Source organism: Centropristis striata, chromosome 2 (genome assembly GCF_030273125.1).
Source record: "Centropristis striata isolate RG_2023a ecotype Rhode Island chromosome 2, C.striata_1.0, whole genome shotgun sequence".
NCBI classification, from domain to species: domain Eukaryota; kingdom Metazoa; phylum Chordata; class Actinopteri; order Perciformes; family Serranidae; genus Centropristis; species Centropristis striata.
This window is the reverse complement of record NC_081518.1, coordinates 38,997,135-39,012,600: the sequence shown is the minus strand read 5'-3', so window position 1 is coordinate 39,012,600 and position 15,466 is coordinate 38,997,135. Positions and strand designations below refer to the sequence as shown.

General features: G+C 38.2%; 1 protein-coding gene across 1 annotated transcript; it reads right to left on the bottom strand.

Moving 5' to 3' along the window:
* Positions 1 to 1,543: 1,543 nt before the first annotated feature.
* On the bottom strand, positions 1,544 to 13,809 carry LOC131987158 (aminopeptidase Ey-like). The gene is made up of 20 exons (XM_059352334.1): positions 13,210 to 13,809; positions 11,706 to 11,843; positions 11,346 to 11,490; positions 10,575 to 10,701; positions 10,322 to 10,476; positions 10,106 to 10,219; positions 9,810 to 9,953; positions 9,526 to 9,591; positions 9,329 to 9,394; positions 6,980 to 7,152; positions 6,759 to 6,835; positions 6,535 to 6,668; positions 6,397 to 6,452; positions 6,167 to 6,314; positions 5,849 to 5,940; positions 5,362 to 5,472; positions 4,952 to 5,119; positions 3,341 to 3,481; positions 2,195 to 2,276; positions 1,544 to 1,946 (listed from the first exon to the last, which is right to left on the bottom strand). Exons 1-20 carry the CDS (start codon positions 13,806 to 13,808, stop codon positions 1,803 to 1,805), a joined length of 2,880 nt encoding a protein of 959 aa, XP_059208317.1. The 5' UTR covers position 13,809; the 3' UTR covers positions 1,544 to 1,802.
* Positions 13,810 to 15,466: the final 1,657 nt, after the last annotated feature.

Genomic DNA, 15,466 nt, shown 5'->3' with positions numbered 1-15,466 from the left:
TTTTGTTATACACTTTTGTTTGCATCATGATAGCTCATATGATGCAGAATCAATAACTTTTGGTACATTTTTGGAACAACTGGCTCTTTTCCAAGTGTTTAGCTCATTCGCTTTGGGGAAACTATAGTGCAGTGCTCGTTGGGGCAGGTATACCCTGAAGACTTGAAATGCAACTTTGTGCAACCTTAAGCCTTGAACAAAACACCTGCCAAGACATAGTTGTCTCTTCTGACAATGGTAGAGGCTATGTTTGCAGACATTTGTAATATATACTGCCAAATTTAAGTAAGAATTCATTAAATGTATCTTTTTAATGTTTTTATCATTTAATGGAAGGAAATATGTCCAAAGTCTATCATGGCCTTAATGGGTACCAACTGTACCCTTTACTTGTTCCAAGTAAAAGTATTTGCATCAAAATATACTTTAAGTACCAAAAGTAAAAGTACTCATTATGAAGTGCCATTTCAGTTAATTATATTTCATATTACTGGATGACCTATAATTAATAATACATTAATGTGGACATCACTCTTTGTATTTTATTTGTTTCTCCCCCCCTTACCTTGGTGTTCCCAGTCAAATTTTACTGGTCTGGTTCAACTGTTCGAACATAATCATCACCAAATTTTATTTAACACCTTTTAATGCTGTAAACAATAGCTCCAACCAGTGGTGAAGCCTTTTCTTGAAGCATTTCCCCTGATCCCAGGGTGGGATGATCACCATTTACACCAAATATGCATATATCCAGACACAAACAGGATATTGTGAAACACTGCCACAGGCAAACAAGCCTCTTCATCTGTTGACTGGTGATGTTTTCCATCTAATGGATGAACATAAGCTAGTATTACTCATTCATTTCTTATAATGGTCATTTAACCGGGAATACCACAGGTGTTACAAAGTTGAATCGACCACTCAAAATTCAATGAAAGTGGTAATCAGCAATTTTATATGTTCAAATGCTTAGTGTGGAGGATATCATAAGACCTTAAGGCAACCAAAGGAAAAATGAATTGTTTATGATTTTATGAAGTTGTAAATCGGTCAGATTTGACCCAAACACCACAGGAGGGTTGTAGCTTGAGGTTGGTAAAGGTTGGAATTACTATATAAGCTGCTGTTTAGCTTCACCTTAAATTCCACATCGTAATTTTACTTGATGTATTTATATTTTGTAATCTAAATCTGCAAAGTAACTAGTAACTGAGTTTTTTAAATAAATGTAGTAAAGTAAAAAGTGCAATGTTCGCCGCCAGAAATTGCAGTGGCATAGCAGTTTACCAAAGCATTAAATGAAAATATTTCAGTAAAGTACAGATACTTCAAAATTGTACTTAATCGCAATACTTGAAGAAATGTAATTACATTCCACCGCTGAAATTCACATTCAAACAACACAAACTGTGTTCACAACTTTTGCAAACTTCCCAAGACAATCTCAAAGAATGTGTTCTGTTTTCCTGTTATGCCCAAGATCATTCACAGTGCTTTTAAATGTGCAGGTACAAAAAAATCAAATTTGTATTGAAATTAAATAAATTAATATGGCTTTTATTTCAAAGACTGGCATCCACAGATGATGAAAAAATATGGGGATGCAGCTCGATGAGCTCATAATTTCACACTTTTGTGTGTGACATTTATTCAAAATCTTCAGTATGTACAATATTACAACATTTCTTCCACATACAAAACCTTATTTTGGTATCAAATAGTCTTTATCCATAAAAATGTATAATCAAAACTTTACATTTAAAAAAAGCTCCATTACATATCTACATCTGAGAGTTAACTTAAAGTTTAGTTTCACTGCTGAACCATTTATGCACCAGTTCCTTGTTCGTGGCCACCCAGTTCATGTTGGTCTTGGTTCTCTCCAGCGCCTGATCAAGACTCCCTTCGAGCTGCCCTACATTGTCTTCCTTGAACTGCAGCAGCTGAGGAGGAAGAGGGGGAGGAGGGGGGTTACTGGCATTTAATTCAGCACTAAAAATAATGTTAGCATTAATGGGGATAAACAATATATAGGCCTCGGATATAAGAAAAAGTTTTCCCAGCAAACGTATATAACAACATGCTTATACTGTACCTGATGCACAGTAGCTTAAAAACATTAGTTATGAATACTAACTTACTCACAAACTATTATTGTGAAATAAACCGACAAACACTGGAGAAACTGTACCTGGTTGTATTCAAACTCAGAAGAAAATCGTCTGGTCACTCCACTAATTAATCCTCCAAAGGAAAATGTTCCAGCACCATATCTGAAGGAAGGGTAAAAACAAGACAGGCTTTCATCATTACAGGCTGTGTAAGACATGGGGTCTTATTTATTCATTTATTCATTTTTAAACAGTGTGCAATCTGGGCGGATATTTAGGCAAAAAGTGGGACAGGGTTATATTGTGTCTTAATGATTCATAGGTTTGTTTTCGGCGTAACATGAATTAAACCAATTTCATTATCATTTCCCTTTAACCCTATAAAGCCAAGTGTATCATATTAGATACAGTAATTTTTGAGACCTCTACATCATCAAAAACCTGATGTATACATGTGTTGAAGATAAACAAACTGAGCAACAAATTGCACAAAAATACCGGATGTATCAAAAATGATATGCAGGTTCCACGAGTGGATCAGTCATTGCTGCATTAAAAAACTTCATATCAGCAGATGTATGATGTTGTGTTATATGGAAAAAATATGTATTTTGCATGTTTGAGGAAAAAGGAAAAGTTAAAAATGTTGTTGTTTGATGTTTTTGTTAGTTCAAGAAAAACATACTGTGAGCAACAAATTGCACAAAAAGACCTGATGTATCAAATATGATACAAATTAGAATTCATATATGCAATTTATTTATTTTTAAAAATTCGTCAGCAGGTTAATAAGCACTCGGTTTTAAAAAAAATTGAATTTTCTGGCAATTATTTCATGGTTCAGGCTTTATAGGGTTAAAAGGCTGGTGTGGCTGCACCTGGTGCATTACAATTTAAGTGGCAGATTAAGCAAATTGGAAACGTTTTCTGCCAACAACCTCTTTTGACTGCATATAAGCAAAATTACCTGAGGAGAAGGAGCACTGCTGCAGGTCCCCGATAGTGTGCACACATTGTGAACCTGGCTATATATATATATATATATATATATATATATACAGGTGTATTTTATTTTATGAATAATGCGCCCTTGGACCAGCACCACCACAAATAAAAATCCTCACCACCATAAATTCATTAATATCTAACACTTATGAAAACCTGACACTGTTGTCTTCTACCAGCTGAGTTTATTGTGGCAGCGCCATTTGATGACATATACTCACTCATTGTAGATAAAGTCCCATTTTTCTCTGATAAAGTCCCATGCCAGAGGTTGACCGATGACTTTACTAGCAATGGCAATGATGGCGGAGGGGGCATCTTGCTTACGGATCTTCTCTGGGTCCAGACAATAGTGCAGATACCTGTAACACACTCACAGTGAGGACAAAAGCCCAATGTGCCAAAGGCATTGTTTGCTTGCCCTGTAAAATGCTCTGCACTCTGTTTGACAGGGGTCAATGCTGTGACATGTTTATCATGTCAAAATATGGAAAACAAGAGCAGCTGCTTTCGCCATTTTGCTTATTTGCATCAAAATATTTTCACAATTAAACAATCCAAACATTTCTTCAGTCACTTCCCTGAAAAGGTCCTTGTTGCAATTTGCACTTTGGTCACATATAAAGTCTGGTGGAATCGGAGCGATTCAGTGGTGAAGTTGCATTCTTCATTTGTTTTTGGTTTTGGTTTGCTTAACACTGTACTTTATCTGGTGCACCATGCATTGTAAACAAATGTAACACTGTCCTTTGTCTATTGGACAGAATATGTGAGGGAAAGAGCTGCCATGTTTTTGAAGCAAGTCGCAGACTTTAATCTATTGTTGGCGGAGTTTTATTACTTTTATGCAACATTGATCTGCTGTGCGAATAAATCCATTAGCCACCATACTTTAATTTGTTTTGTATTTAGTCTTGTTTGCTTTCATAATGCAGAAGTGGATTTTTTTTTTATCAATGGGGCATGCACCTCCTGTATGTGTTCTTCAGCCCAGATCCTCTGTCAGTCCTCTCCAAGTCATGTTGCATCTTCCGCTCTGTGTACATCTCACAAAATGCCCACAGGAAGCCCACAAGCCGCTGCAATTTTGTTCATTTCTTATAATTGAGTCGGATTACGTTTGCAGTGCAATCGAACCGCTCTACTGTTTGTTTGGAAGCGGACTGAGATCCCTTCCCACAAGTGGTCTCGAACCGTTTTTTTTGTTCCTCACCAGAGTATAATTAGAGCATTCACAAGCGACCAAACAAACCAAAACAAGGATTTAACCGTACCAGAGTTTGATTGAAATGGGCTAAACTTTAGGTTGTGATAGCTAACCCTAACCCTTAGTCTCAGTTTAAAAGTAGGAGTGATTTTCCTTTAGACCAAAACTTGGGCTTTCTTTTGGGCCTGCCTTGCATACTGTTGGCTAACAGTAAAAAGGTCACAAACTAACTGTAGAAAGAAGCATAATTCAAATGTGCTCGTTACATGTCCAAAGAATGGTCCTAAAATCCAAATAATATCAGTATATCCCACACGTCTTCATCAGAAAATGGTTCATTGGAAAAAGCATTTTTGTAATATCCAAATGCAATATGCTGTTTAAACAACACCTGTCAAATTCTTAATATTGTCAGATTTTGAATGTTGGTGTGCATGCAGATATAGTCAGTGTTTGACTGAAGGAGCATTAAAACCCTGCAGTGACCATTCTCTGTCAGACCAGGTTAGTTATCAGGAGATAATTTTGACTTTCAAAATTAAGTACAGAGGGTTTTTATTCATCATGCACTCAGAGACAAATGACCAGAATAAGAGCAATGTCATTAGATGTCACTATCACTGACCTGTTCAGCAGCCAGGGCTGTCTGGTGCAGGCCAGAGCATGCATGAGTTTATCAGCTTCTGAAGCAATGGTAGCGTTCTCATACATGGACCAAGCAAAGTCCCACTCGTCCACTCCTCCTTCAGCAATCGCACTGCAGTACACTACATACTTCAAGTTGGGACTGATTCTGCAACAATTGGAAAGATGACAGACAGTTAAAGGTAACAACATCCATGGTTAGGGAAAGAATCAGCTAGGTTGTGCAAGGAAAGGAAAATGACTTCATTAAAATAAAACATCTGATGCATTTAACAAGGACAAGTTAACGCTGAGGGTGAAAATGAGGAAGACAGGGAGAAGCTTATGTACGTGAAATGAAGAGATTGTGGGAAAGAAAGAATGAAAGGAAAATGTTAGATGTTAACATACTTGTTGACAGCTGGATTTTCCATCCATTCTCTGAACCAACCAGTGGTGAGCTCCTTACAACCTTCCACTCCAGTGCTGCAGGCTATAGAGATTGCATTCACCTGGTTGTACCTGGACATAGATGTGAGATGATAAAAGGGTTAGAGGAATGTAAGACATCACAGCCCCATGGCTGATATTACATACAGGGTGGGTGATGTCAGCCTGATGCAGAAGCTATGTTAATGTTAGATCTTTAAAACCATGCAAAACATTAATTTTACTTTTTGTTCATCTAGTGCTTGTTGAAGTTCCCCTTCAGAAAGATGACGGTAACACACTGTAAATTCTGTTGTTGGGTGTGTGCAGAACAAACATCAGTCTTGTCTAGTCTTGCTACCGTCATAGTTTATCATAATTTAAATAGAATTAAAATGGCATTCAAAGCTCACAAACAAAATCTTCAAGTGTTTATTGTAACATGTGACAGGAAATTCATGCAACTTACTGGTCGGTGTGGTTTGCTGGTACGTCAGCCCAGTTGTTAGTGATGTCTTTGAAGTAGTTAAACAGAGGGGTGACCTTTTTCTTTAAGTAAGCCTGAAGGATGAAGATGTACACATTTTATTAATTTCTTATATGGCCTGAAAGAACAAATTTGCCATGTGTTACATTGAGATTGCATTGGATATCATTTTCAAGTATATTTTTCCATGATTTTGCAAATGCATTCCTTCATTAAACACCTTAACTCTGTTATTTCTGGGGGGCTACTCATTTGAAATTGTGAACTGAGGAAGCATAACACAAGTTGACCATCACAAACCTGCATGGGACCATACACTTCACTGCGGTCAAACATCAGGTAGAAGTAGTCCAGGTTGTTATTGGCTGTCTCCCAGGGCATGTATTCAACTTCTTTATCTAGGTACTTGGTCGTACTCAGAGCCAGAGTTATGTTCACCATCTTTGCCCTGAAAATGGCACACACATACAATTGCTCAGCTCTCTCCTTCAACATCTGACAAACAACGCTTTGTTAAAATAAGGCCTCACCTCGCAAGGTTAAAAGCATCATCTATAATTTGAGCTCGGTTGATCACTGGTATATCCTGCAAAGTGGACAAGGCATTGAGTATTTAGGCATGATTAGTATTTTTAAAAACACCGCAGAAGTAACGCAGCACTGTGTACCTGATGTCCGGTGCTCAGCTTAGCGAGGAGGCGTTCCCAATTTTCAGAGTCGTAGTTGACCCTGTAGAAGCCCTTCGTATTTATGTTGGCCACCAGCCACTCACCAGCATCAAGAGTCATGTTTGTGTTTGTAGCTGTTTGGACAGAGATTAAAAAATATGCATCTTTTTGTATTGTATTTGCACTCTTGCAAAGTTCTAAACATACAGCTGAATTAAACTTACTTTTTTCGTCAAGAAGCCAGTAGTCCGGTTTAGTTTCACCAGTCTTCATCCACGTAATGGGGACTATCCACTTATAGCTAGAGCCACATCCATCCAAATATACGTATGTACATAAACACAGAGTATATAGAGAAAAGCAAGTTAGTTTCTTATGACAGGGTTCAATATGACTATATGATACATTCAGTATATTCACATGAAACATCAAGAATGTTTCCTACTTGTACGGTGAGGGTCTGTCTACTTCAGAATCAGGGTCCAACAAGAAGTGTTTCTGGGTGATTTCTCCAGTCTGGGTGTTGATGGTGACCACTGGGAATCCCATCTGTAGGATCCACCGGTTCATAATCTCCTCTACAGAGGTGGGCAGCACTATACCGGCTTTATCCACTGCCTGAATAAAAGAAAAATTAAAATACGAATAATAATATCACTTTTCGTTGCTCACTGCAGAACTATTTTAGTTTTTATATATTTCAACTGTTATAATTGGGTCACTATGAATAACAGGAAGATTCATTTCATATTGGTGTCACTTTAATATACTTCCGTTTAAGGCCATTAAGGACAAAAATGTCCACTTCCTATAACTTTGATAAAAATATATAAACATTTTTTTTCCAACATCAGTCCTGATCAAAACGACCAAACATTTAAACATTTGGGTGATTTTAACCCTTTAAATACCAGTTTGATTACACGATGTCACTGTTTTTTTATGAAAAAAGCTAGTTAAAAGAGTTATTTTCCATATAATGAATGATGAGGGACGGAGGCTTTTTTCATCACAGTCTTGGATATGTCAAGGATTAGCAACAATCTTGATACAGTATTAGTTTTTATGTAGTGTAAGATTTAAAATTTACTATCCTTTAAGGCCATAAGGACAAAAATGCCCACGGCCAAGAACTGTAACTGTAAAAATAATGTAACAGATTTATATTTTTTCCACTTTCTTGGGTTAAATCAAGTTTAATTAACTTCAGTCCTGATCAAAACTACCAAATATTCAATTACTTTCAGGATTTTAAGCCTTTAAATGTCAGTTTGAGAACACATACTGTTGATTATAAAAGAAAACACACACACACAAAAAGCTATTTTCCATATCATAAATGTATGGGGATTGGGGCAATTTCTTTCATCACAGTCTTCGATATGTCAAAGATTAGCAGCAACATTCATTTTAATGCAGTATTAGCTTTCGTGCAGTGTCAGATTTAAAATAAGTGTGGAGCTCATTTCTAAGACAGGAGCAAATTGTTCATGTGGCTTTTTCTTTCATTTGTGTCGTTTCAGCTAAAATGTCAGCTTGCCCCAGCTTGACTTTGATGTAGAACTTCAAAATCCTTTGAAGTCTCTTTAGTATACTGTCATACACAGTCATACATGCACTCCTTCAAATAAATAAAAACATGGGCCCCTGCTCTTGCTGCACTTGCTTCAAACATAAACAGGGGTCAGTGTGTTTATGCACCTGGTGCACCTGACTGCTGCCACAGCCAAAGCTAAAAATGTGTCTAGCTTGCCTGGTTGGTCATTTTATACCTGTGACAAGCAACAAACAAATAAGATGCAGAGGTGCTCCTCTGTGGAACAAGCTAAGGATATGGTCATGCCCTTAGGCCTTAACTGCCAGCGAGCTACAGGACTCATGCTCTGAAAGTGAAGCAACATTAAAAGTAGAATCTGACATGGAGTTTGTGGTGAACCTCTGACATTTCCCCTAAAAGCTCAAATATACCTGCTTTTAACTACGTGTACGCAACACATGACAGCCTTGCGTATCCTGCAGTGATTTGAGGCTTTGGTTGTGTATGTGCTCTGCGCCCACAAGATGCAATATGCATAGAACCACTTGGGGCAATGTAGGGTTGTGTGGTGGCCATTTTTGTCCTTAATGGCCATAAAGGGTAGTATATTTTAAATCTGACACAAAAAAAACTGAAAATAAATAAAAAATAAATGGTGTTTCTAATCTTTGACATATCCAAGACTGATAAAAAAATAAAAAATGTCCTAGCCCCTCATTATTTATTATGGAAAATAATTCTATTTTTAGTGGGGGGTTTTTCCATATTTTCCATTTTCAAATCACAGGCTGCTAAGCAGTTAGCTGTAACCACCTCCCAGAAAAGGATGCCTAACTTACTTTTATACAGAGCTTTATAATATGAATGTGCGACTATTTGCTTCAGCTTCTGGTCACCCCCCTGTGGAAGGAAAAAGCTAACAGCACACTTCTGTATCTTGTCTAGTGTTCGTAAGTGTCTACCTCCACCTGGGCCCGTGACATTGAATTGGAACACAAAGAGTGCTTCAGTTTTTCATCTGCTTGCCCTCAAATATGTGGTGATGTGTAAAGCGTTATCAGTATGTCCTTTCTGATGATACTCCTTATTCCTGTGTGCTGTGCCTGGCACATAGAATGTGTGTTCCATGCCCCGCCAAATTATTATTATTATTATTATTATTATTATTATTATTATTATTATAGATTTTGAAGGCATTTTCTTTATAGATAGCTGTTTGTAAAAAAGTAAGCAGTTGTGGTGAAGGTGCTATCTTACCATTTGCAGATGCTTCCATAGGTCTTGGTAGACTGTGTTCTTATACTTGAACTCCTCTAAGTATGTCTGCAGACAGATAATAACCTCTTGATTACACCCTAGTTACACTTTTGTGGTGAATAAAACAAGTTAAATGCAAGCCAATAAAAGGAAGCTGTGGCAACAAATACAAAACTGAATTAATGAGCTGTACTCACTTGGAGTCCTTTGGAAAAGACGCTCTCAGTGATGAACTCTGAGAGCATCCTCAGGACTGCAGCGCCCTGTAATGAAGCACAGGAGGATATTAGCAGTGTTAGTGGCAGACATATCACACGGGACAGAATTACAACTTTCTGTTAATGAGGATCAGTGATTCATTAGCACTTTGTAGTTCCCAAAGAGTGTTGGTAGTCCTTGATTTGGGTCAGCTGGGAAAAAGAGAGCAGTGTAATTCTGTCTATTTTTCTTAGTGGAGGTCAACATTTTAATTATAGCATACCTTGCTGTATGTGATGGAGTCAAACAGTTCACTGATCTGCTCGGGCTTTAGGATGTCCTCCTCTTTCGAAGAGAGTGGGTGGGAGGAGGCCAAGGCATCTACACCCATTACATGAGTGATTTCGTTCATAACTATTAAATCTTTCTGGAAAATAGACAGAAAAAAAATGTATAATCTGAATTATGGCTGAACATATTTTTGCAATAAACATATTCAATTGATTTGTATATCTACTTTAGCAGGACTCTGCTCACACTGGAACAGTTTTGTAATTCCAACAAGTGAACGAAACTCACCATGTTCCACGTTGGTTCAGCATAGTCGGCTCCAAGATACGAGACATAGGTGGCAAACCCTTCATTGAGCCACAAGTCATTCCACCACCTAGTGGTCACCAAGTTTCCAAACCACTGAGAGGAGAGAGCTTCATTTTATCGGCAGGTTTTTGAATGTTTGAAAGTTTAACACAGTTACACAGTGTTTTGAGGGCAGTACACCATTGAATGTGATACCATATGCGCAAGCTCATGTGCGATGACTGTTGCCACCCACTCCTTGTCTCCATTGGATGACACACCAGGATTATATAAGAGGGCAGTTTCTCTGTAGGTGATCAGGCCCCAGTTCTCCATGGCTCCAGCACTGAAGTCAGGAAGTGCAATTTGGTCTGAAAGTGATTAGAGAGTCGATACAGATCAAAAACTTAAAGCAGAAATATAGGCAGTTCCTGTCCACACACTGTCAATCAATCTCTGTGATTCTTACCTGACTTGCTCAGAGGGTAAGTAGAATTGTAGTAGTTCTCAAAGTATGCCAGTATGGGCCCAGTCTTATTCAGAGCATAGTCCCCCTGTCCCTCCTCTATAGCCTTCCTGCGAGCCCAGATCCTGATCTAGACACACAAACAGCACTTTTTTAACTCGACAGAGAAATGGTCGACCAGAGACCTGAGCTGAGCCTTGAGTCCAGCAGAGGGTGACATACAAACACTATGGCCAACAAGGCAGCGCAGCAGAACACAACAGACAATCCAATGTATGATTATTTTATTCTCATGTTAAGTTGACTAATCACACATCAAGGGTCAAAGGTCATAGCAATGAGCCACCAAAATCCCTCAATTTAATTTTAATGCATTTCTTTTTGTGCGTCAGCATTATTTATTGGGCCTAATTCAAGCTGTATTTGTAACAATGGTTTAATTTGGTAACCATAGCAGATAGCAAAAGTAGTAGCAAGAAATGCAGTATTAGTAGTAGCAGTAGAAGTGGTATTGGGGGCTCTGACCCTCCTTTTCCTTGTCAGAGTTTGTTTCAGCGCAGCAGGTGACATTGCTACAATATTTTATTATATTTTATTTGATCAATTATTAAAGAATAATAAATAAAAAAATATCCATACAACATGCACTGCAGAATAACTGAGAAATTCATATAGCAAACAATTCAATCAGTTAACAAATACATAAAGTATTCCTCCAGTGTGGATGTAAATAATGTAGATATTTAACACTCAGTGTTTATAATAAATAATTACCAAAACTTCTGCCTGGGGGTTTGATGTAATGAATGTAAATTCACAGACAACAAAGGCCAGCAAGTAGGTTGACATAATCTCTGTGGGTTCAAAGCTTGTCTGGATTAAATCGTGTCCCGGGATGTTAACAGGGTCTATGTGGAGGAAAAGACAGCAGGTTAATTATAAATGAAGAAATGAGAAATAGTTAATTTAGTACAACATAAAGTAGCAGAAGGTTTTCATGCTTGCTTTTGTTGTAAATGAAGTTTGAACATATCAAAATATAACTGAGGTAAGGCATGTTATAAGTCTTGATTGACTAGAGCACATTACAGATGGACAGTTAACAGTGAACAGTGAAAGAAGGACTTGCCGTAGTTCATGCCGTTGGACAGAGCCACAGTCTCACGGGGGTGAATGAGAGTCATGTGGAAGACAGCTTTCATAGCGGGCTCATCGAAGCAAGGGAAGGCTTTCCTGGCATCCGTTGGCTGCATTTGAGTTGTGGCCAAAACTCTGACAAATAAAAAGTCTATAATTAACATCAGATATTAATCAAATATATTATCATACCGAGATATAAATCTTTTATTTTTCAAAGAACTGGTTGTTTTCGTTTTAGTGTTTCCACTTTCCTTAAACTCCCATCATTGTTTTGTGAGAATTTCAGGAAATGGAAAACAGCAATTGTTTTACCAATCAAAGAAATTTTCAGAATTCAGCATATCTTGTTGTTGCATTGAATTATTTCTATTGAGGCTGACCCATTTCTGCCACTTTAAACACTTAAATACTTCTATGCTGTCAATCAAAAGTATAGCTGCTAGAAACAAGGGCGCCCAGCAAGGTAATCGTCCAGGCTGCCAACAGCTGGACAGGGTCCTTAGAACAAGGATTATAGATTATAGATACAATTCCCATCCCCCCAAAAAGTTGGGATGAAATGTAAATTAAAAAAGAATGCACCAATTTCATAGGGTACATTTACAAAAACAAAAGATTTAAGTTTTAACATCAAATATATTGTCTTTGTACAGTTTTAAATTGATTACATTCCATTTCGCATTTTGGGGCTGTGGACGTGTTAAGATTAGTTGAATATATATGTATCAAAAAGATGAAGAAATATTCCAAGCAGCAAGGCATTGCTGTCAACTACAGTGTCTTTTCTGGTACCACCAGTAGAGGTCACCAGAGTGACAATATTTTAAATACTCCACACAGTGACTGTATGTGTGTATGTACCTATGGTATGTCCGTGTATGTGAAGCACTCCACAGTTTGGATTTGGAGTTCAGATTTTTTATTATTATTATTTTTTCTAAAGCAACGGGTCTAAAATGAATCTAAAATCAACAATTTACTGACATTGGAACCACATCCACCTATAAAAAATCATTTTATCTACTAAGCTGTTAAAAAATAGAGCTAAAGGTTCCATGCTAACAATAGCCTAATGATACCACACAATGTTACAACAGGTGAATTGTCATTTTATTTAGCTTTATTTTTGTACAAGTTGAACATATTAGATTCAATGTTTTAATTTATGAGCTTTTTGTCCTTTCTGTAGCATCTTTGTAAAAAGTCACACAAGCTGTTTTACCGTTTCTAGTGTTTTTGCTAAGCTAACTGGCTGTTGACCGTAGTTTCCAACCCAATGGACAGAGAATGGTGTCAATCACGGAAAAGCAGATAAGCACATTTCCAAAACTACGTCTTTCATGTGAAGCTTTGGTTTGTAACCAAATTACATTACTACATATTATTATTTAGACTTTGTTTAAATCCTCCACTATGACATAATTCTCAAAACTAGACCAAAATGTCATAAAAAATAAATTAAAAAAATGTAAAATTAAGAATAAAATGAAAATCATACTTTTTTACGCCATCTTCCGTGTATTCACTCCTGTAGAATCCCCCCAGGTCGTCGGCCAGCTCTCCAACGAAGTCTGTGAAGAGCTCGTACATGCTGCCGGGCTTCAGTGGGCCGTTGAGCTGGACCACCAGGTACTGGGTCGGTTCTTCTAGCCAGGTCTTTTTCAGACTGGGCGCAGTGGCTCCATGGAGGCCGCTCAGCTTGGCATGGTATTCCCCAAATTTGGTGAGGTTCAGCTTGTTGGAGTGGATGATGATGAGGTCAGTCTCCTTCACACATTTGAAGACCACCGTGGAGTTTCCAGTGAAGATGTAAAGGTCTTCTGCGTTGGGCTTCAGTCGGGGCCACAGGGTGACGTTGTAGGAGACAGGAGACAGGGAATCTGGAAGTCTGTAGTGGTCCCAGGGCTCCTTCGGGGGGGAAGGCGTGGTGGGGATGGGGGGGCTGGTGGGACTGGCAGTGACTGGAGGTGCAACTTCATTCTTTGACTTCTCCTGAGCGTAAACCACAGCCAAGGCTATGATGGTGGCCACAGCAGCGATGGCTGCAACCACACAGGTTACTGCCACAGCTTTGCTGATGTACAGACCTTTCCCCATGTCTCCACCAGAGGAAAAAGAAGACAAACGGAGAACAGTGAGGTTTTTATGCCCTGCCTTGTTAGATTCAGCCAAAAGTTAATAGTTGATTTCCTGGGAGGGGAAAATAGCTGAATGTCCAAAACATTGACTTGTAAAAGCCCTTGAGATAAGAGAGAGTCCTGTCTAATCTCTGAACTTTATACCTTCACAATGGCTCTGAATAAAGGTTTTTTTTTCAGAAGCTGGCCTGTTTTTTTCTGTTTATTTAGTACTGTTAATTGTGTAAAAGTGGAAATATAGAAGTGTGTGTGTGCGTGTGTGTGTGTGTGTGTGTGTGTGTGTACAAGCGTGTGTGCAGATCTGGCTATCCGATATTGGCGAAGCAGAGTTGCATAATAAAATGGGATGAAGATGGGTTTGTAAAACTGCACACACTTTTATTTAGACAAATGTACAAACTCTAGGTTTGCTTTGGTTGACCAAAACAGTTGTGGCTTCAGAAATACAGACATTCCGCTGGCTAAACTGAAAACACATATTTGTGCACAGACGTCTACATGAACTCAACTGGCAAAGAGATGTCTTCGTAAGATCATGACCTCTGGGACTGCCTGGAAACAGAGGAGGAATACATCTGCAAATAATTTAAAAGATTGTCTTAATTAACACTTGCCCAAGAACATGAAGTAAAACAGCAGCAGCATCAATGCAGCAGAATAAAGGATGATGAATCTGACGGTCAGACACCTCTCATAACAGGAAACCATGAGTGAGCAATCATCATTTTGTCCAAAGGCATGACAGGAAATAACAACTTATGTGAGTCAAGTAGCTTTTGGAGAATTTGGTATTGCTACCTTCTTAATGAGGTAGTCAAATACTAACAAGCAGCAGCAGGTTTAATCCCCCATCGATGCCTTGGCAGGACACCTCTAGTATGTAAAATGAAAGAAAATAAACTTGAAGCCTAAAAGATGTTTTTGATCAAACTTGTGTGGTTAAAGCATCAGTGAAACACAAGCTGTTACATGGTTTGAATCAAACCAGATGACTGTACAATACAGCTGAAATGCCTCTTGTGTAGAGTTCTTTACTGCGCTGCATGCACATGGGGGAACATGCATAACATGTTAGTTTTTCAGAGATGTAGACTTAAATCATTGCGACATGGACTTGAGTGGACTTGAGACTTAGTTGAGGACTTGCACCTTGACCTATCAGAAAATAAATGACAGCCAGCTCAAAACCACATGAAATATGATTGAAAATTGGATCCAACAATTTAGATAGCCTTGCCTTAGGGACTGGACTCAACTTAACATAAACTGTGACTTGACTTGACCAAGAAAACAGTTTTGTTCAGAGGTGGCCACATTTATACACCTATACAAACAAATTGACAACATGGTGGTTCATCTATGTGTATCCTCAAAAATACATAATTTCATCTTCCAAGGCTGTGTTAAAACACACATTCATTTCAATTAGACTGAACAAAATTTTATCCAGGCCTCAAACTGGCCTTTTTGGAGCATATTTTATCATCTCCCCCACCAAAGGAGCTCTTTGAACTGATATGTTTGGTCTGAAAGCTAAAAAAAAATAGCCATTCTTCTCTGAAACGCCACAACATTTGAAAACAGAAACCATTCAACACCAAAAACAGTATTACACAA